Source organism: Pristis pectinata, chromosome 9 (assembly GCF_009764475.1).
Source record: "Pristis pectinata isolate sPriPec2 chromosome 9, sPriPec2.1.pri, whole genome shotgun sequence".
Taxonomy (NCBI): Eukaryota; Metazoa; Chordata; class Chondrichthyes; order Rhinopristiformes; family Pristidae; genus Pristis; species Pristis pectinata.
Window position 1 is genome coordinate 30,360,284 of NC_067413.1, and position 21,393 is coordinate 30,381,676.

Genomic DNA, 21,393 nt, shown 5'->3' on the forward strand with positions numbered 1-21,393 from the left:
AGGAAAATTGAATATATATCTAAATAAGAAATTAAAATGACAGAATTATATTCTCCAGAGTGTATAAATATGCCCTTTCTAAAAAAAACTTATCAAATTTAACATCAATACATTAAACTAAGAAACAACATTTGAACTCCCTGATGGTCAATATCTTGAAAAGTTATACAGAATGCTCTCTACAATTTCAATATGCTTTCTAAAGCAGGTTAGCTAAAGTTTCTCTCAGAACTCCAGGTTTATCAATGCATTTGTATTCTTGTACAGTTTCATGGATCAACGTTATTTCAGCAAAACTGTTTGAGAAAGAAATGTGAGTAGATACTATGGTTCTGACCATAGTATCCAGCTGCATGCGGAACCCAAGTCAAGCACTATTGATATGTCTTACTCAAAGCTTTGCAGCCATTTATTATTCATATATAAAATGACCTCCCAGTTTGTTTTCTGGTAGTGCTTTCTAGGATACAGGATCAGTATATTACTTAAAATATATAGAATTAATTTTTCAAAGAATATTAAGAATATCCTCAGGGACCAGCAGCTTTCAAATATCATCCATTACAAAATTTCAATGGAAGATCTAATGGCACACCATGGAACCATGGAAGGAATTGTTCATGGATTCTCTGAAGATTTCTTGAATCCACAAAAGAATTTAACAACACGTATAAAAAACCCAGAGAATTTTCCATTCTTAAACAATTGTTAAATGTGGATTAAACAGAAAAGCTTGCCTAGAACTCTATAAGCTTCTGCCAAACAACTTCTGTCATTCACTAAAAGGTTAACAACTTCTCAATGTAATTTAGACCAGGTCAGTATCTCAGAAGTTCCATTCACAAGAAATAAAGCAGTAGTCAGACTTTTGGGCTAATGTGCCCACTCCACCATTCATTCAGACCATGGCTGAGCTTTCACCTCACTGTCACTCTCCTGCACTAACCCCATATCTCTTGATTCCCTTAATACCCTAAAATCTACTGATCTCTGTCTTGGAAATACTGAGTGACTATGCCTCCACAGCCTTTCTGGGTATAGAATTCCAAAGATTCACTACCCTATGAAATTCCTCCTATCTCAGCAAAAAAAAAACAAGCTGCTGGAGAAACTCAGCAGGTCAAGAAGCATATGTGGAGGCAAAGGGATGGTCAATGATTTGAAAACATGCATCCTGATGCTGTGTCTTGATCCACAGATGCTGCTTGACCCACCGAGTTCCTCCAGCAGATTCATTTTTGCTCGATTCCAGCATCTGCAATCTCTTGTGTGTGTCTTCTTATCTCGGTCCATATTATTTGACTCTTTATTTTAAAATAGTGACCACTTGTTCTGGACATGCTAGACAGGGGAAACAGCATCGCTGCAATCATCCCACCAAGCGCTGTATGAAAGTTTTGTATATTTTAGTGAGGTTATCTCTCATTCTTCTAAAGTCAAAAGACCACTTGTCCAGTCTCTCCTCAGAGGACTATACTGCATCCCAGGGAGCAATACAGTAAACACTTGCTGTAGTCACTTTACTGCAAGTATATCCTTCCATAGGGAGGGAGACCAAACCTGTGTATAATGTTCCAGAGCCCTGCATAATTGGAACAAGCTATCTCTACTTCTGTATTCACAATAAGTCTCAGCTTGGTATGGCAACTGCTCTGCCCAAGACTACAAGAAATTGAAGAGTTATGAATGCAAACCAGCCTCCCCTCCATGGATACTTCCCACTGCCTCAGGAAAGTAGCCGACATAATCAAGGACCCCTTTCACCTCGGTCGTTCTATATTCTGCCCTTTTCCATTGGGGAGAAAATACAAAAGCTTGAGAACATGTACCACAGGCTCAAGAACAGCTTCCATCCCGCTGTTATCAGACTCTTGAACGCTAAAATATGAACTCTTGATCTCCCAATTTACATTATAGCCCTTGTACTTTGTCTACCTGCACTGCACTTTCTCTGTAACTGCAACACTATATTCTACATTCTGTTTTCCTTTTTACTACCTTGTTGTATTTATCTGTGGAATGATCTGTCTGGATGGCATGCAACAAATGTTTTTCATTGTATCTTGGTACACGTCACAATAATAAACTAATATCAATACCATACCATTTGCCTTTGTAATTGTTTGTTAACTTTCAGTGATTCATCTGCCTGGATACCCAGCTCTGAATATAATTCCTTTCAATCTCCTGTCATTTAAAAATGTTGCCTTTTTATTTTTCTACGAAAGTGGATGACCTCACATTGTATTCCATCTGCCATGTCCTTGCCTATTTACTTAGCCTGTCCATATCCCCTTAAAGCCCATTTGCATCCTCCTGACAGTCTACACTGCCACCTAGTTTTGTATTATTGGCAAACTTGGACATATTACATAGTATCCTCATCCAAATCATTGATATTGATTATGAACAGCCAGGACCCCAGCACCGAAGTCTGTAGCATTCCGCTGGTCACAGCCTTCATTCAACCGTCGTCTTTGATTTCTCCAATGTAGAGGAGACCATATTGTGAACAATGAATGCAATAAACAAAATTGGAAAAGTATGAGTGGTTTAGTGATCTGGAAGGACCATTTGAAACCTTAGATGGTGGGAAATAAAGAAACAAAAAGATAGATATTGCATCTTCTGTTTGTTTGGGAAAATGTCTTGAGAAGGAGATGGTTTGGTAGAGATGCAAAAGTGGACCAGGCAGTTGTAGAGGGAATGCTCTCTTCAGAATTCTGAAAAGGGATGGATGTGTCTGGTGGTGGAATCCTGAGAAGGTCAAACTTACAGAGCGTGATCCACTGAATGTGAAGATCAGTGGGTGAAGACAAGGCAAGGAGAAACCTGTCCTTGTTCTGGCTGAGAAGAGACGAAGTAAAAGCAGAAGTATAGTAAATAGAGTATTACAGTTGAGCCTGGTCAACTGTGGTAGAGGGGAAATCAGAGTTAAAGACAGAGAAGACCTTATAATGGATATTACAAGAGATCATCTTGACCGCTCCCTCCACCAACTCCCACCCTGTTTCCTCTAAGCACTCCATTCCATTTTCCAAGCCTCCAGTATTTCTGCTCTGATGATGAGCCGACCCATACCAGTGCCTTTAAGATATCCTTGCTTTCTATGACTATGGCTCCTTCTCTATCATGGTCGACAGGTGATCTCAACTATTTCTCCACACTGCTGCCCTCATCCCTCTCCTCGCAGCCAAATCAAGGATAGTGATCCCTTGGACCTTGTGTCTACATTGGATAAACCAAGCAGCTTGGAGGACAGCTATGCAGAATACCTCCATTTAGTCTGCAGGGGTGACCCTGAACTTCCTGTCACATTAATTCTCCATCCAACTTCCACTCCCAGTCTAACCTGCCTTCACCCTCCATCATTGTTCTGACATAAGCTCAAGGAACAACACTCATTCTTCATTGAGGCACATTGCAGCCCTCAGGTCTTAATGCTGAATTTATCAATTTCAGGTAACCATCCTTTTCCCTCCTGTCTCTCTACAGCTGTGGCTGTACCTTCACCTTTCACAGAGTATTACAACACGGTAACAGGTCCTTCAGCCCAACTTGTCCATGCCAAGATGCCCATCTACGCTAGTCCCATTTGCCCATATTTGGCCCATATCCCTCTAAACCTTTCCTATCCATGTGGCTGTCCAAATGTCTTTTAAATATTATTGTATCTGCCTGAAGCACTTCCTTTGGCAGATTGCTCCATATACAGTACACACCACCTCTGCATGAACAAGTTGCTCCTCAGGTCCCCCCAAATCTCTCCCCTCTCACCTTAAACCTATGCTCTCTAGTTTTTGATTCCCTTTCCCTGGGAATTTCAACATAATTCTTTATTTTCTCTTTTGTCTCCAATGCCATTTTTAAAAGCAAATGTGAGGGCGCAGACCAATTTGTCAAACTATCGCTGACATTCCTTCTCTTCTTCCCACCCTCCCCTCTCTGCAACATAAAACGTGCTTTTTTTCTCACTTTTCAGTTCCAATGAAGTGAGTGCTTTCGTCATTTTCAGTTTTTGTTAAAAAAAAATATAAACAGGACCTTCACGCAGTGGCAGCTTTAGAAACTAAAAACCTAGTGATTGGAACACATTCTACACTTCTTGAGCTAGAAGTATCACGATATTAAAGCATATCAAGGCAACAATTGTTTCAAAATAATTTTATTTCAACAGACATTTTTTAAACATATCAAGGAAAAGATAGGAGGGTGTGTAGAAAAGCTGCTTGTGAGTAGTGGCTGAGAACGTATAAAATAAGACAATAAACGTATCAAAAATTGACACAAAAGCTTGTCACAAAAATAAAACTGTGCAGCTTCAAATGGGAGCCATTCTGATGATTGATTTAAATCATATTCTGAAATAATAAAGAAATGGCAATGTAATTTGGTCATCTCAAGCTTAGAGACTGGCATGCTGAGAAAGGAAGGTCCTTATCCTCTGCAAAAGCTCCTTCTTCACACTGTCTGGCACCAGGGCTGAAAGAAAGACAAGCACATCAAAAACAGATTTAATGGGACCTTTTAAATAAAAGCAAAACCAATGAAGTCAAAATTCCATCCTGGAATCAGATTATTTTAAGTTATTAAAGTTGATACCTTTCAAATATCTACATTATTTGATTGTCACAACATCCACGTTAACAGCAAGAATTCTTGTGCATTATCTCTTCCATCACCTGTAGGCTCTAGAGTGTTAATGGAACTGGCTGCAAAGCCTGATTCAAAACAATGGGGTAGTGGGTCGGGACTAGATTCTTTTAACCCCTGCAACAATAGTTGAGGAGGCTAGAGCAGGTACTCTCGAGAGAGAGCCAATCACTGCAGCAGAATACAAGTTTAGCTTTAGGATGGGAATGGAAACCAGTAAATGCAGCAGGGGCAATCCATAAAATGTAGCATTATTTAGGGAAAAGGAGATGCATTAATAATGACATCATACTGTGGACCCACAATGCATACTGTTAGCTCTCCACCCCTTCTCTCAAATCACCCTCCTTCCTACCACTAATGAGAGTTGTCAGACAAAAAATGTCACCAAGGCCAGAAGGCTGGGGTCTGGAGGGAGGGTGGGGTGATGTGGGAGTGCAGATGGTGTCTTGTATTGCTGTCATGGGGCATCAACCATGGTAGTTACTGAAGACAGGTAAACCATATTCCTTATTCTCTCTCCCTCCCTACCCAGCAACTCCAGTCTGGATGCTCACATGCTGGTGGAGATGGAGGTGGGATAATTAACATAAATGGGAAAGCAACTAAAGGTACAAAGGATCAGCCAGAATGTGTTGGTAAATAAAAGCCAACAGTGATTGGCAAGGTATTTCCTGCACCTCTGCCCCTCCACCCCAACAAATATGCTCAGGAAAAGCGAGGCAGTTTTTTTCGATTGATACATAATTTACAAAATCTCAAACTGAATGTGATTGACATTTGCTGTCTCTCCCAACAGTTCAGATATTACATCTGACCCAATCAGATTGTTAACAATGAACAGCAAGTTTCTCTCTTCTAATCTTTCCAGGATCATTGTTAACAGATGCTATCTGTACCTGTTGTAAAATCTGAAGCACAGTACCAACACTACATTTCTCCTCCTCGTGTGTCCTTTCTTCCAGTTCTTTGCTAAAAAGGCCTCAAAGGATTTGTGAATAATCTTCTCCACATCGTCTGATGCAATGGTTCAGCTGAGGACTTCCTGAAGAGGAAGTCTATCCTCTCAGTCACTGGTCTTCCTGAATTTTACTCATAATGGGAGACCTCCTCCTGTCTGTCTATGCTGTTCATTCACCATGATCAAAATCAAGTTCACAGTCTTCATATCAAACAATCTCTTTTCTATTGCACTCCAGCAAGCACTCAGGCCCACCTCATCAGTCCTCAAGTTGGGTGATTCTGTACTTGCCTCGCCTGTGACATCTCTTTTGTTTCCTGAATATTGCACACCATTCCATGCACTGAATAGATCACTCTATTACCAATATGTTGGAAAACGTTCCTCTTCCTCTGCTTCCTATTGCCTTGTTGTTTCAATTCTTTCCAAAGTTCATAATATACTTGTAAACATAAACATTCTGACCCAACCTTGATCGGCATACGTTTTCAGCATTTACTGTTGTGGCATTCCCAGGGATCTTATGATTTGATTTATATAAATAGTTTGGTCATTGGCACAAGATCAGTTAAATTGAATTTTGCTGGTTTCTACCAGATATGGCAGATCAAAACCATTTGCAGGAGACAGTGGGCAGGTTAGCAGCTTGGCAAAATGACAGATTCGATCAATGCACGGAAAAATTATGTTGTGTACAAGGACAGAATAAAATCTTGAATGAAATTATTCATAAATGGTATACTTTGAGTAGTCACTAGAGTACAGGCATATTTTGCAAGCTCTATGAGAAATGGGGCTATGAACACCAGTACATATACTGAAGGTAGAGCAAGGCCACTGTACAGAACACAGCATTCTGAAACATGAATGACACAATCAGGATATTCAAAAGAGGGACAAGTTTCATAGGAACCAAAAATGGTGCACCAAATGATTTTTACATGCTCAATGTGTAAAGTGCTACAAAATGGACTTTCTATTTTTTTGTTCTAATTGTGTTCTTTCTTGTAAAAATCATGTTTAATATGTTTTTCTTGTGAATACTGCTTATATGATGCTATGTGCCTGTGATGGTGCTACAAGAAAGTTTTTCATTGCACCTGTGCATACATGTACTTGCGCATATGACAATAAACTTGACTTTGCCTATGATTCATAGTTGGTGAAGATAATTAGATGAATGAACCAGTTACTGTAGGAGTTAAAATCCAGCTTCATATCCAGTGGCATCATAGAGCAAATTTGGCATTCTGCCTCTCAGAGTCTTTCATTTAAAATTTTGACACTCCTGGTTGAATTCCTCAGTGGGTTCACCTACCCACCTTTATCTTCCAGGCCAACAGCTCCTACAAAACGCAATACTTGTATCTGGATATCCTCATTTCATTGGCAGCCATCCTGCTAGATGACTCAGTCCCACATTTTATAATTCTCTCCCTAAACTTCTCTGCCTCTTCACCTCTCATCTGTGAACCCTGATAAAAATCATCACCTTTCACTGAGAGATTTAGGTCTCATTCATTTTTGTCTGATTAGACTTCTGTAGACACTTTGGACTTTCTGTTCCTACATTGAAAAGACACAATATCAATTCTATTAATTATCATTACTGATATACTCATAATTTGTTTCAAATTAGATTTGCAAAGCTGAAGGAAATGTATGCACTTCTCTTTGATGCAGAGGGATGACAATGAGAGCATTAAGTATTACCGACCCCCCTCCCCCGCCCCAATACTTTTATAGCCTTCTAGAAAAAGTGGCATTTTTGGCACTGTCAACACTTACATACAACTATTCCAAAGAATGAATCCAAAAACAGATCCACAGACTAAACCAGGAAGCCATGCTGTAGACCAGCTCACATTTGTGACTGACTAACTTATGTACTCCCCTGCTGTATATACTCCATATAAATCAACACGTACAAACCTCTTCCTTTTGGAGTTATTTCGGCCACCAAATCATCTACTGTAACATGCTCCAATCCTTTTTCCCTGATCACATCTGTGACAGATGAGGAAAGCAATTTCAAAATCAGGACAGAAAATATTTTTGTCAAAATTAGGTTGTAAACGAGTCTCCCAACATTCATCTCAAAACTTCAGATTTTACTCGTTTGAAATCCATTGGGTTAATGGTAATTGCTTCACATTACAGAACAACATTACATGACAGGAAAGGTTTAGAGGGATATGGGCCAAACACAGGCAAATGGGACTAATGCAAATCAACAGCCTGGTTGGTGGAAGGAAAGAATTAAATTTGCCAGAAGTCATATTTGATTCCTCCTTGGTATATGCAAAAATGTGTAACACAAAATGGTGGTTGCAAGACAAACTGATGTTAGCTTGGAATGTGGGGAAGTTTTGAGAAATTAAAAGCACACCAGTCCACAGCCTTGAGAGTAGATAATGATGAAAAACATGCTTGTCTGGGAAGAGAGAATGATGTGCAGGTACCACCTGGTACCATACCATGGGAAAGTACTAAGGGGTTTTAAGGGTATAAAAAGAAGCAAATTCTTTGTGCAGGTGTAAGTGGCTTTAGGCTGGAGTGGTGACCAGAGCTCGGGGGGGGAGGAAGAGGGGGAGGGGGGAGGGAGGGAGGGAGGGAACAGTGGAAGTAGTTGTTGGACACCTTGGGTTCCCTCCAGCACTATGTAGATCAGTTCATTGAGTGGTTGGTAAGTATTCTTTGTATTCTATCATCCTGTAGTTTATGAAGTGGTTAATGAGTAGTTTTTCCACATCATCCTCAGAAAGCAGTGTCTTTGTAACCTTTAACACATGTAGAGTGTCTCTTTTGTTTGCGAATATCTCTTTCTGCTGAATCAGAAAAGAACAAGGAACGAATTTTTAAATATTTTTATTGCAGTCGGCATGGACGAGTTGGGCAGAAGGGCCGCTTCCATGTTGTATAACTGCATGACTATGTTCTACTCTCGTTTCTAAAATTCTCTAATATTCTCCATTGTGTTTTAAATTATCACTTATAATGTATCACTGATTCTGCATGTCAAACAGATACAAAAATGGCAGATCTCCATAACACAAGTCATAAATGCATATGCCAATAAATTCCAATAACAGATTCAGCAAACCTACTTGTAGAACTTAACCCAGTAAAACCCAGACACATCTGAGAAAAACAAACAGCACATAATGGCATTATCTTTCTACATCCAGGAAGAACTACTGTTCTGCCATAAATTCCTTTCAAGAAAACTGCTCTAACTGGATAGTTTGCTCAAATACCCTACATATAGACAGAGATCATCAATTGGTCTCTATTGGGCTTTTGAGTTTGATTTGATCTTGAATTTGATTAAGTCAATATTTTTATCATCAGTGCTAGTCCTCTCCCTATATGTAATTTAGATACAATACCCCTGTTTAAGAGGCACTTGGACAGGCACATGAACAGGCAGGGAATGGAGGGATATAGACCACGTTCAGGTAGATAGGATTAGTTTAAATTGGCATCATGGTTGGCACAGACATTGTGTTATCGGCCAAAGGGCCTGTTCCTGTGCTGTACTGTTCTATTCTATATAGGTTGAAATAGACTCTTCTCAACACTGGGATCACAGGAACATAAAACAGGCTGCTGGAGGAACTCAGCATTTTAGGCAGCATCTGTGGAGGCAAGGGGGTAGCCAACATTTTGGGTCGTAACCTTGCATGAAGACTGAGAGTATAAAGCGGAGACAGCCAGTATAAAGAGTTAGGGTGTGCGTGCGTGTGTGTGTGTGTGTGTGTGGGGGGGGGGGGGGGGGGGGGGGGGGGGGGGGGGAGGCAGGAACTGGCAAATGATAGGTGGATCCAGGTGAGGAGGGGTTGATGGGGAGATGAAGCCAGGTGGAGGAGGGAAAAATGGAGATGGCGACATAGGCTAGGAGGTGATAGTGGAGATTACAAAGGGCTGCAGATTATGAAATCTGATAAGGAAGGTGGTGAAATGGTCCAGATAAGGGAGGGATGTTGGGCAAACAGTGAGGGGGACAAGAGTGAATAGGGTATTGGGTTTGTAGAGTGTGTGGGTGGTAGGCAGATGGAAACAGATGGGGGAGGGGAAAGAAACTGGGAAACGGGGCTGCGGGGAATGGAAAGAAGGGGGTGTGCAAGGGGACCTGGGTGGATAAGGAGGAGATAGAAAGAAATTGAGGGGGGGTGGTGACCTGAAATTGGAGAATTCAATGTTCATGCCATTGGGTTATAGACTACCCATACAGAATGGTGGTGAGGGTGATGGTGCAGGTGAATGCGTCCGTGGCCAGGGAGGGATGAACAAACCAGGGAGTCATGAAGAGAGTGGTCCCAGTGCAAAGCAGCAAGGGCTGGGGAGGGGAAGATGTGACTGGTGGTGGCATTACATGCAGCTGGCATAAATAATGAAGAATGACTAAGCCTTTGCCTCCAATGGACATTGCTTGACCCGCTGAGTTCTTCCAGTGGCTTTTTGCTTTGATCCAGATCCCAGCATCTGCAGTTTCCTGTGTCTCCACTGGTATCACAGGACTATGTTAAACTGCCAAACACTTATATGTCATCATTACAAAAGTTTGATATCAATGGATTTCACATGAGTGTTCTCCAAGTTCACCTGTATGCACGAGCATTTGGAAACAGGCCAAGCAGAAGCAGTGCCCTATGGGGTGATCCTAGGTGTCCTTATTCCTCACTCCATGTTTCCTGCCCCTTTCTATTGATAGTGTTAACTCAGAGCTGATGTGAACTCTCAATCAGCTGTAGAGTCACAGAATTGTACAGCATGGAAGCAGCCCCTTCAATGTGTCACATCCATGCCAGCCTTTTAGCCCATCTACACAAATCCCATTTGCCCTCTATAGGTCTGTATCCTTAGTGAAGAATACACCTTAGCTCAGCAGAGGCAAATGACAAGAGACAAGGATCATCCCCAAGGCCAATTTAAAACTAACTCACAGAGATAAGACACTGATGTTTTGGCTCAAGCCCTTCCTTTCAAGAATGTAAGAAATAAAAGAGAACTGGCCATTCTGCCCTTGATCTGGCACCATCATTAAGGTCGGAGTTGATCTTCCTCAACAGCATTCCTGCATGATTCCCATTTCCCTTGGTTCAAAAGTCTACCACCTTCAAGATTGAATAAACTCAACAACTGAGCATCCCGAGCTGTCTGCGATAACGACATTTCTGCTCATTGCTGAAATAGTTGATCCCTTACAAGAAATGGTCCTGTTTCCCATTATTCACACTCAATCTGGTTTTTCCATCTTTCACCAGCCAGTTGTTTATTTTCTCCAGCCTCCCTGTATTCTCTTATTAGAAAAATTTTGATTTGAATGATAAATTAATGTTGATCGCAAGTTACATGGAAATTTGTAAATATACAGACCTTCCTCAGCCAATGATAGGGACTAGTAAAAAAATCCTAATTCTCATCCTTGGTCAATCAGCCTGCAGTCACATTTCTTAACTGTCAACAGGAACATTCTTTGACACACCATATACACCAAGGTCTCCTTCGTCAGCCCTCTTCCCCCAGTCAATGTGTACCTTTACAGTGTGCTTTCAACTGATCTTTCCATCCACATTCAGTGAGTTTTGCTCTGAGCAGCTCCTTCAGACTGGAGGCAAAAAGGACAAGATTAGAATGAAATGATGTTCCAGTTATTTAGAAAGTCTGAAACAGATTCAAGATGGAAATTGCCCTACCGTTCTCGCTCGCCTGTTTCTATCAACTTCTGATTTATAGTTGCTCGGAGCTGTGCGTCTTTATTCATTTCAGATAGCTAACACATAAAATAGCAGAAAACATCAACATTTAAACGCATGAGGTATTTTATTTTTACAGCTATGCTTCCCCAAGGCTTAGTCATGTAAGCTTATCTCTGACCTTTGGGACATTTGAACACTTCATGATTGGTTAGAATTCAAGGTACAGACAACAGATGAGAATGTAACTGATAAATGTCAGAAAGCTCAACGGCATCAGACAAAGAATTTATGTCATGAACAAACTGTGGAGCTTTCTGACAGGCCCATTTTTCAAAGGCACATTGGAGATTACCTGCACAAAACAAAACTGAGTTTTTCCAAATGAGCAGATCACATAAGTGGGATAGGAAATAAACAAGCTGCAAGCTAATTGCAAGATAGTTTCTCACTTCAGGAAAATGCACATTTTCAATTTGTTTCCAGGTATCTAGATGTAATTACTGGGCTTTTGTTGTCTTTCAGCCTCCTTTCATTCTTACTTCACACAAAGCATGACGTACATGAAATGCAATAACAAAGCAGAGGAGGGATTGAGGTAAAAAGGCTGTGACTTGTTGGTGTCTGAGGTTTTATTTTAAATCTCTTCCAGTATGTTGCAGCTCCCATCCAATGGTTAGTGTTAGGGCCATGACTTAATACATATGATTTTGATATCAGAATACTTTGTAAATTTTTTTTACTCTGTTTTCCAAACTGCTAAACAGTGGGAATGAAAATAATTGACTGTAACAGAATGACAGACAAGTGCCAGATGAAATTTAACACACAGAAATACAAGGCGATACACTTTGGCAGAAGGGATAAGGAGAGTAAATAAAGATTCAATGGTTCAACTCTAAGGAGTTGGTAATAATGTATCAATGGTGCTGAAGTGGACATGGTTGAGAGTTTCAAGTTCCTAGGTGTAAATATCACCAACAATTTGTAACGGTCCAACCACGTGGACACTATCGCCAAGAAAGCACATCAATGCCTCTACTTCCTCAGAAGGCTAAGGAAATTCAGCATATTCCTAATTTTTAAAGATGCACCATAGAAAGCATCCTACCCAGATGCATCACAGCTTGGTAATGACAACTGCTCTGCCCAAGACTGCAAGAAATTGACTCCATCTACACTTCCCACTACCTCGAGAAAGCAGCCAACATAACTGAGGACCACCCCCGCCCCAGTCATTCTCTCTTTTCCCTTCTCCTGTCTTTTATGCTAAAAGATAAGCTCTGGATCTCCCAACCTTGTGGCCCTTGCACTTTATTTGTCCACCTGCACTACTTTCTCTGTAACTGTATCACTATATTCTGTTTTCTTTTTGCTACCTCGATGGACTTGTGTATGGAAATGATCTGCCTGGATGACACACAAACAAAAAGCTTTTCACTGTATCTCAGTACATGTGACAACAATAAACCAGTTCCAGTTCTAATAAAGGTACTTGGGGATAACATACATAGATCTTTGAAGAAGGCACAGCATATTGAGACAGTAATTAAAGCAAATTGGATCTTGGGATTCACAAGAGCAGGGAAGTTGTGTTTAGCTCTTATAAAGCTCTGTTTGATCCACAACCAGAATATTACATCCACGCTGTAGGAGAGATGCAATGACCCTCAAAAGGGTGCAGGGGAGATTTACAGAAAGGTTACAGGGATGAGGGATCCTTATCTGCAAGATATAGTTGGGGAAAGAGGCTATACACCCTGCAGGAAAGAATGTTGAAGGGATATTTGATAGAGGTGACAGAAAGATTAGGACGGGTTTATCTAAGGCACACAAAAACAATCGTTCCCATTTGCTGGTGGTACAAAGGACACGGATTTAGGGTTTTGGGCAGGAGATACAGGGAAATACGAGGAACCTGTTTTTTTAAATGCAGTGATTAGTAATAACTTGGAACTTACTGTTTAAGAGAAGATACAATAAGAAAAAAAACGGACTTGCCTTCCCTCACCCTTCCCCCCCCCCCCGCTCACGCCCCCTCTACCCTCACGTCCCAGCTCATCTCATGACCCACCCATTCTCAACTTTACCACCACTTAGCTCATCCCCTTCCCCACCCACCCTCACGGCCCCAGCCCACCTCATGACCCACCCCTACCACCGCTCAGTTCTCCCCACCCACGTTCGTCATACCACCCTCCCCCACCACCACACTCCTCACCCTCAGCCCGCCATACGTCCACCCCTTCCGCCAATCTCACCTCACACCCCTCTTGCCCCACCTTTACCCTACTCATCTTACTACCCCCGCCCCCCGCTCACCTCCTCGCACCCCTCACGTTCCTCTCCCTCCTCCTCCTCCTCCGCCCTCACCTCCTCGGCCCCCAACGCCTCGGATCCAAGGAGACGGTGCTCAGCCACACTACTCCCCCAGCACCCGCGCTCCTGCATGCCAGTTCCCACAGGAATCAACCAATTCAAGGCCCACGGCTGAAGTTAATACAAAATACACCAGAAGCGGAAAGGGGGGGAATAGCGGAAAGGGGGGAAATAACGGAAAGAATTCTATTAATTTGTGTCGGATTTTAATCAAAAAATACGACGCGGATAAGCGGGTGCGTTGTTACTAATCTTCCCCCATCACTAACCTCATCCACAAAGAAATAAAAGGCAATAACAACACTAATATCGGTTTAAAATGACAGAAAAGTTCTGAAATACAATAGTATCTCATTAAAATAAGTGGAATGGCTTGCGTTTAGTAAATTAACGGAACATTCCTTGGGAACTACAACTCCCGGCAGGCTCATCACCTCGCGCATGCGCCTGGGTGCGAGTGAGGACGGAGCGCGATGGCGGCGGCCAACTGTTCACTCCGTGTGGACAGGCGGTTGATTGACGCCAAGTTCGACAGTTACCGACTGTCGCTGGAGCCGCTGCCCACCTACACAGTGGAGCTGGATGGCGGTGAGTCTTTGGAGTGATGCGGGCGGCTCCGCAGCAAGGCGCGCTCACGCACTGAGTTGCATTGCTCTAGCATCCGCTCTGCCCTGCGCAACAAGCTGGGCCAGAGCGCACAGCAGGATCCCACGGACTGCACGGTGACAGACTGCGACGCATCTGCACTGATGCTGTCTGTGGGGGGAAACATTAGTACAACCCCCCCCCCCCCCCCCTTGCTTTTCTAAATGGACACAGGAAATGCTACAAACACGCAGCAGGTCAGGCATCATCTGTTGAGAAGGTGACAAGAGTAAACCATTCAGGTTCAATGAGATTTGTATGCTTTTTTAAGTAGTGTCCCGGGAATGGTTGGCATCATGGAGAATAGACAAGGTCTCTGTTTAACGCATCAATTTAAAGATGGAACGACACATTTTGGAGAACTGCCTTAGCGCTGCCCCCTTGGCCTAAATTCTTTGCAAGGTTTGCCTGCTTAAGCTCAACAGGAGCTCAAAAGTAATTGACTGGGAAGTGCTTTGGGATCTGATACGTTGCAAAGTAGATGCAAGTTCATCATAAACCTATATATTTTACATGTGCTTTCTTCATGTTTCAATAGGCAACTTACAGATCAGAGTAGTACCAGTCTTGATCCCTGATCTACGCGGTAACTTACTTGGAAGCTACCTGATTTATTGTACCAATGATACACTCTGGTGCACAAAACAGAAACTATTCATGCTGACTTATCTCCACTACACCTGTGTCTTTCTCTATTTCAACTATTTGTGGAAAATATTTCAAGTTTCAACAACTCTATTAAGAAGTTTATTTTGATTTCTCTTCAATTCCTGATGATTTTAAATTGAATAAGCTGTCAGAGGAGGTGGTAGAGGCAGATCCAATTACAATGATTAAAAGGCATTTGGACCGGTACTTGGATAGGAAAGGAGTAGTGGGATATTGGCCTAATACAGACAAATGGGGTTAGCATACTTAGACATTGTGGTCGGCATGGATGCATTGGACAAAGGGCCTTTTTCTGTGCTGAACAGCCCTATGACTCTGACCCCTTTTCATTGACTTGGATTAGGAGGAAACAATTATTCCCTATTTGCTGCCTAATCATTTCAAAAGTCTTAAATGTTCCCTATGCAGCAAGACATAGACAACGTCCAGTTAATATGGCAAGTAACAGGTTTAGCGCACAATGGCTGGACAATAAGAGAAATCTTTCCAGCAACCCTTAACATTCATTGAAATTGCTATCCCTGACTTCCCTACTATGAACATCGTAGCCATTGCTAAATTTAGCCACTGCTAAACTGAAATTCAATTGAACCAGTTGAAACAGAAAATGTTGGAAACACTCAGCAGTCAGTTGGCATCTGTGGAAAGAGAAACAATTAGTGTTTCAGGTCTGAGACCATTCATCAGAAGTGAGAAGAGAGAAACGAGTTAGTCTAGCTAGGGGTCTGCTACCGAAACAATTTGTTTCCCTTTCAATTCTTATGTAGTCTCCCAGACCTGAAATGTTTCTCTTTCCACAGATACTGCCTGACTTGCTGAGTGTCTTCTGCATTTTCTATTTTTGGATTTCTGGCATCAGCATTTTTTTTTGATTTTCATTCACTTTTAGGAGCCCCCCCCAATGGCATATCATGGCTGCCATGTGTACTATATCAAAATGCAATTACCCATCAAGGACTTTTGGGTAGCTCCTCCCAACTGGAACATAAATGGTAGTATGGACCAATAGGACTGAACAGCTTGTTTGTTCCATGCAATCTCTGTGCAGTTAATAATTTCCTTCAAGTGTAGGTATTCCATATTAACTGCTGATTTATAAATAATGATGCCACTAAGTCTTGGAAACTGTTGCATATTTACAGAACACAATAGTATATTTTGGACAATACTTTTGCCAGTTCTAAGTTTTAAAATCTGTGAGGTGACATGCTGCAAATATGTTTCCAGTTTTACAATAGGTTGACTATTGCAGATGAGCAATGTAAACAAGTTTACTTGTTACTTTAGAACTTAGAACAGCACAGGAACAGGCTCTTCGGCATGTGATGTTGTGCTGAACTAATTAAATGCCTTTCTAAACTAGTCTGTTCTGCCAACACAAATCCATGTCCCTCCATTCTCTGCATGTCTCTTAAATGCCTCTATCGTTTTTCCCTCCACTACCACCCCTGGCAGTGCATTCCAGGCATCCACCACTCTCTGTGCCCTTTGAACTTGCACCCTCCCACCTTAAATTCATGCACTCTAGTATTAGACATTTTGACCCTGGGATAAAGATACTGGCTGTCTATTCTATCTCTGCCTCTCATAATCTTATAAACTTCTATCAGGTCTCTGCCACTCCTGATAATACAACCCAAGTTTGTCCAACCTATCCTCATAGAACATGCCCTCTAATCCAGGCAGCATCCTGGTATACCTCTTCTGCGCTCTCTCCAAAACTCTAAAGCTGCAACGTAACTTCCTGAGTCTTGAACGTGATGCCTCAGCTAATAAAGGCAAACACGCCATATGCCTTCTCTAATACCCTATCAACTTGTGCAGCCACTTTCAGGAAACTATGCACTTGGATCCCAAGATCCCTCTGTACATCAATGCTCTTAAGGGTCCTGCCATTTACTGTGTTGTCCGTTTACATTTGACCTCCCAAAGTGCAACACTCCCACTTGGCTGGATTAAATTCCATCTGTCATTTCTTCACCCATATCTGCAGCAGATCTATATCTCTTTGTATCCTTTGACAATCTTCTACACTATCCACAGTGCCACCAATCTTTATATTATCTGCAAACTTACTAACCCACCCATTCCATGTTTTCATCCAAGTCATTTACATATATCACAAACAATAGAGGTTCCAGTACGGTTCCCTGCAGAACACCACTAGCCACGGACCTCCGGCCAGAATAAACCCCATCAACTGCTACCCTCTGTCTTCTATGGGCAAGCCAATTTGGAATCCAAACAGCCAAGTCACTGTGGATCCCATGCATCTTAACCTTCTGGATGAGCCTACCATATGGGACCTTATCAAATACCTTACTAAAATCCATGTAGACAACATCCACAGCTCTACCCTCATCAATCACCTTTGTCACCTCCTCGAAACAATCAAGTTAGTAAGACGTGACTTCCCCTGCACAAAGCCATGCTGACTATCCCTAATTAAGCCATGGTTCTCCAAATGGTCATAAATCTTTAGGCATAAATGCCTTGGGATTCTCTTTAATTCTACTTGCCAAGGGTTTTTCATGGCCCTTCCTGGCTCTTCTAATTCCTTTCTTGAGTCATATTCTAGCTTCTTTATGATCCTGAGGACCCTGTTTGATTTTCACTTCCTTAACCTTTCATATGCTTCCTTTTCTTCTTGACTAAATTCACCACCTCTCTCAACATCCAAAGTTCTCTTACATTCTCGTCCTTCCTTCTTACTGGAACATACCTGTCCTGTACTCTGTGCAGTTGGTCTTCAAACACCCTCCACATCTCAGATGTGGACTTGCCCAAAAACAGCTGTTCCCATCTACCTCTCCCTAGTTCCTGCCTAATAATCTTGTAATTTGCCCTGCCCCAATTTAGTACTCTCCTGCAAAGTCCATTCTTACTCATAGCTATCTTAAACTTATGGAGCAATGATCACCTTTCTTAAATGTTCTCCCACTGAAAGCTTGGTCACCTAGCCAAGGTCATTTCCCAATACCAGCTCCAGTATGGCCCCTCCTTGAGTTGGATTATCTACATACTGATTTGAGAAACCCTCTTGAATGCACGTAACAAATTCTGCCCTGTCTAAAACTCTTGCACTAAGGAGGTCCCAGTCTATTTTCTAACAAATATGAACCTTGCAATCAATATTCATGGGTGTAAAGGATACTGAACAGAAGTTCAATTCCTTTATATTGGGAGCTTCACTTTCATCAGTGTGCAGTTGAAGGAGTTTCATGTCGGCTGTTCTTGTTTTCCAGTCAAACAGCTGCTTTATTTTTAATAAATGGCACAAATGCAGTTAATGTAAATGTATTAAATTTTACTGTACTGTTCAAGAAACACTGATGTCTGACTAATATTTAACCATTCTACGTCAGATGACTGTTGGCTCCATTATTTCATTTGGAGTGGTTTCATCTTTAAAGACTTCTAAAGGAGAATCATAGAATTGTTATGGCCCAGGATGGGTCCTTTGGGCTCACTGAGTCCATGCTGGCTCTTTGCAGAGCTCCAGTAAATTCCATTTCCCTGTAGTTCTATCTGAGCTGTCTTGTGGCAACATATGATTACTTGTTTATTCTCTTCATATTACATGGTTTTCACACATACTTCCCCTAAAATGTTGACTCCATTTCCTCAACTCAGCAGCAGGGTTGTTAAGAAGGCGTATGGTGTGTTGGCCTTCATTAGGTGGGGTATTGAGTTCAAAAGCCGCAAGGTAATGTTGCAGCTCTCTAGAACTCTGGTTAGACCACACTTAGAGTATTGTGGTCGCCTCATTATAGGAAGGATGTGGAAGCTTTAGAGAGGGTGCAGAGGAGTTTTACTGGGATGCTGCCTGGATTGGAGAGCATGTCTTATGAGGATAGGTTGAGTGAGTTAGGGCTTTTCTCTTTGGAGAGAAGGAGGATGAAAGGTGACTTGATAGAAGTGTACAAGGTGATAAGAGGCATAGATCGAGTGGACAGTCAGAGACTTTTTCCCAGGGCGAAAATGACTAATACGAGGGGGCATCATTTTAAGGTGATTGGAGGAAGATATAAGGGGGATGTCAGAGGTAACTTTTTTTTACACAGAGTGATGGGTGAGTGGAACGCACTGCCGGCAGAGGTGGTGGGGCCAGATACATTAGGGACATTTCAGAGACTCTTAGATAGCCACATGAATGATAAAGAAATGGAGGGGTATCTGGGAGGGAAGGGTTAGATAGATATTAGAGCAGGATTAAATGTCAGCACGACAATCTGGGCTGAAGGGCCTGTATTGTGCTGTAATGTTCAATGTTCTATAATATTTATCCTTCAATTATCATTATTCCTCAAAAAATAGATTATCTTGTTGTTTTCACATTGCTGCTTTTAGGAGCTATAGATGCCCAGTTGAATTATCACATACATGTTCCCTTAGTTGTTAAGATAGTGTGCTCCAATATTTTTGAACAGAGCAATTCTTCTGTCTTGGCTAATATTTATTATTTGAACAGCAGTGGCTTGGTAGAGTCTTTAGTATTTTGTGACATCGTGGGTTTGGATGGATGATATACAGTATTGATGCCAGATATTTGTTTTTCTTTAACTTGCCAGGATACAGGGACTACAGATACCTAGATACTATGATTACAGTACCTTGAATGAACACAGTGTGGTGTACATGTTCTTGAAATAAAAGTGGAGCACAGTTTAAAAGTGACCTGCTTTTACTGTGCCTGTTACAGTTACGAATGATAAAATGTTGCATGCAACCTGTTCATTGTTTCAAAACTTATAATAGTATTTCCCAGCTTCCTTACCAGAGGACATAGATTGTGAGCTATCTGACAATAAAAAGAGGTGAAATTATGTGAATTTTGATCTAGAATGGACTCCTTGAGGGAATGGTGGAAATAGATTCAATATTTTTAAGATGAGTTGGAGAAATACTTAGAAAGAAAAATGCTGGGCTGTGAGTAAAGAGTGGAGGAATGGAACTGATTCAATTATCTTTCAAAGAACTAACATTGGCACATTGGAGTCAAAGTCAAGTTTAGTGTCATGTACGAGTACATGTATGCACAGGTGCAGTGAAAAACTTACCTGCAACATCAAGACACATAGCATCATATAAGAATCATTCACTAGAAAAACATAGATGAAACATAAGTTATACACAATTTTTACAAGAACAAACACAATTCGAACAAAAACACAAAGTCTAAAAGTTCAAAGTGGTCATAGTGTTGCATTAGGGTTGTGCCAGTTGGTTCAAGAACTGAATGGTTAAAGTAGCTGTTCTTGAACCTAGTGGTATGGGACTTTAGGCTTCTGTACCTTCTGCCCGATGGTAGCTGCGAGAAGATGGTTTGGCCCAGATGGTGGGGATCTTTGATGATGGATGTTGCCTTCTTGAGGCAGTGCCTCCTGCAGCACACCAGCGTCTTTACTTTCTTTGGAGGTTAAGGAGGTTTGGCTTATCACTGAACGCTCTAACAAACTTCTACAGATGTACTATTGAAAGTATCCTGAATGGTTGCATCATAGTCTGGTATAGCAATTCGAATGCACAGGAATGTAACAAGCTGCAAAGAGTGTGGACTCAGCCCAATACATCACGGGTACGACTGTACAATTCCGTCAAGAAGGTTAAATAGCTAAGATTGATCTTAAGAACATAAAAAATAACAGCAGGAGTAGACTATGTAGCCCCTGTATCTGCAACACTATTTACTTAGACCAAGGCTGATCTTTTCACCTCAGTTCCATTTTCCTGCACTAACCCCATATCCCTTGATTTACTTAACGTCTAAAAATCTATCAATCTAAAAATCTATCAATTATTGCCAGATTGGTGTAGGTGTAGCTTTATGATGCAAATTGATTTCTAAAGAGCTTAACTCCTTACATATTGTGTTTCTTTTCATCTCATAATGATTATTTTAATGGTATTTTCTTGACCACCTTACTTCTTTTGTAGAAGTTTTGACTTTCTAACTTGCCTTGTTAAATAAAGTTTTAATTATGGCTCATAGATAAATTTCCAGTGTCAAGTGTATCAATCTTAAACATTTTATGTATTTTTAGAGAAGAAATATAATAAAAAAAATCTGATTGCAATAGCAAGTTCAGCTTCTGTCAATTAATTGTTACTGCCCACTGCAACACAGGATAATTAAAGTTGCCTACTTAATGCCAGTCTGTCAGCTTTTGCCACTGTTTCTAAATTGAGAAAAAAACTTCTGTTAGAACTGTATCTTGGAAAGGTATATATTTAATAATTGCATGCCATATGCTTAGGCAGTGTAAATTAACAATGAAATTCTAAAGCCCTGTTACTTCGAAATACTTTGCTTCCTCCAAATCCCTTTCACCCATTGGAACATGAGCAGCCAGCAAGAGATCTTTGCTCTTGATTTAAGCAAAGCAT

General features: G+C 41.3%; 2 protein-coding genes across 4 annotated transcripts in view; one reads left to right on the forward strand and one right to left on the reverse strand.

Moving 5' to 3' along the window:
* Window positions 1-4,149: 4,149 nt before the first annotated feature.
* eny2 (ENY2 transcription and export complex 2 subunit) lies at window positions 4,150-13,771 on the reverse strand. 2 transcript variants are annotated; one of them, XM_052023960.1, is made up of 5 exons: window positions 13,687-13,771; window positions 11,314-11,390; window positions 11,155-11,225; window positions 7,547-7,621; window positions 4,150-4,482 (listed from the first exon to the last, which is right to left on the reverse strand). In XM_052023960.1, the coding sequence occupies exons 1-5, from the start codon at window positions 13,762-13,764 to the stop codon at window positions 4,406-4,408; spliced, it is 378 nt and encodes a 125-aa protein (XP_051879920.1). In that variant the 5' UTR covers window positions 13,765-13,771; the 3' UTR covers window positions 4,150-4,405. The 2 variants fall into 2 exon arrangements, with proteins under 2 accessions (XP_051879920.1, XP_051879921.1); XM_052023961.1 differs by having other exon boundaries at window positions 13,636-13,725.
* A 374-nt stretch (window positions 13,772-14,145) lies between these two features.
* nudcd1 (NudC domain containing 1) overlaps window positions 14,146-21,393 on the forward strand; it is a 92,594-nt gene continuing 85,346 nt past the window's right edge. The window contains exon 1 of one of the 2 annotated variants that reach the window (XM_052023186.1): window positions 14,146-14,280. In XM_052023186.1, coding sequence (XP_051879146.1) covers window positions 14,166-14,280 — 115 coding nt within the window. In that variant the 5' untranslated portion in view covers window positions 14,146-14,165. The remainder of the gene's footprint in view (window positions 14,281-21,393) is intronic. The other variant, XM_052023187.1, reaches the window with a different exon arrangement.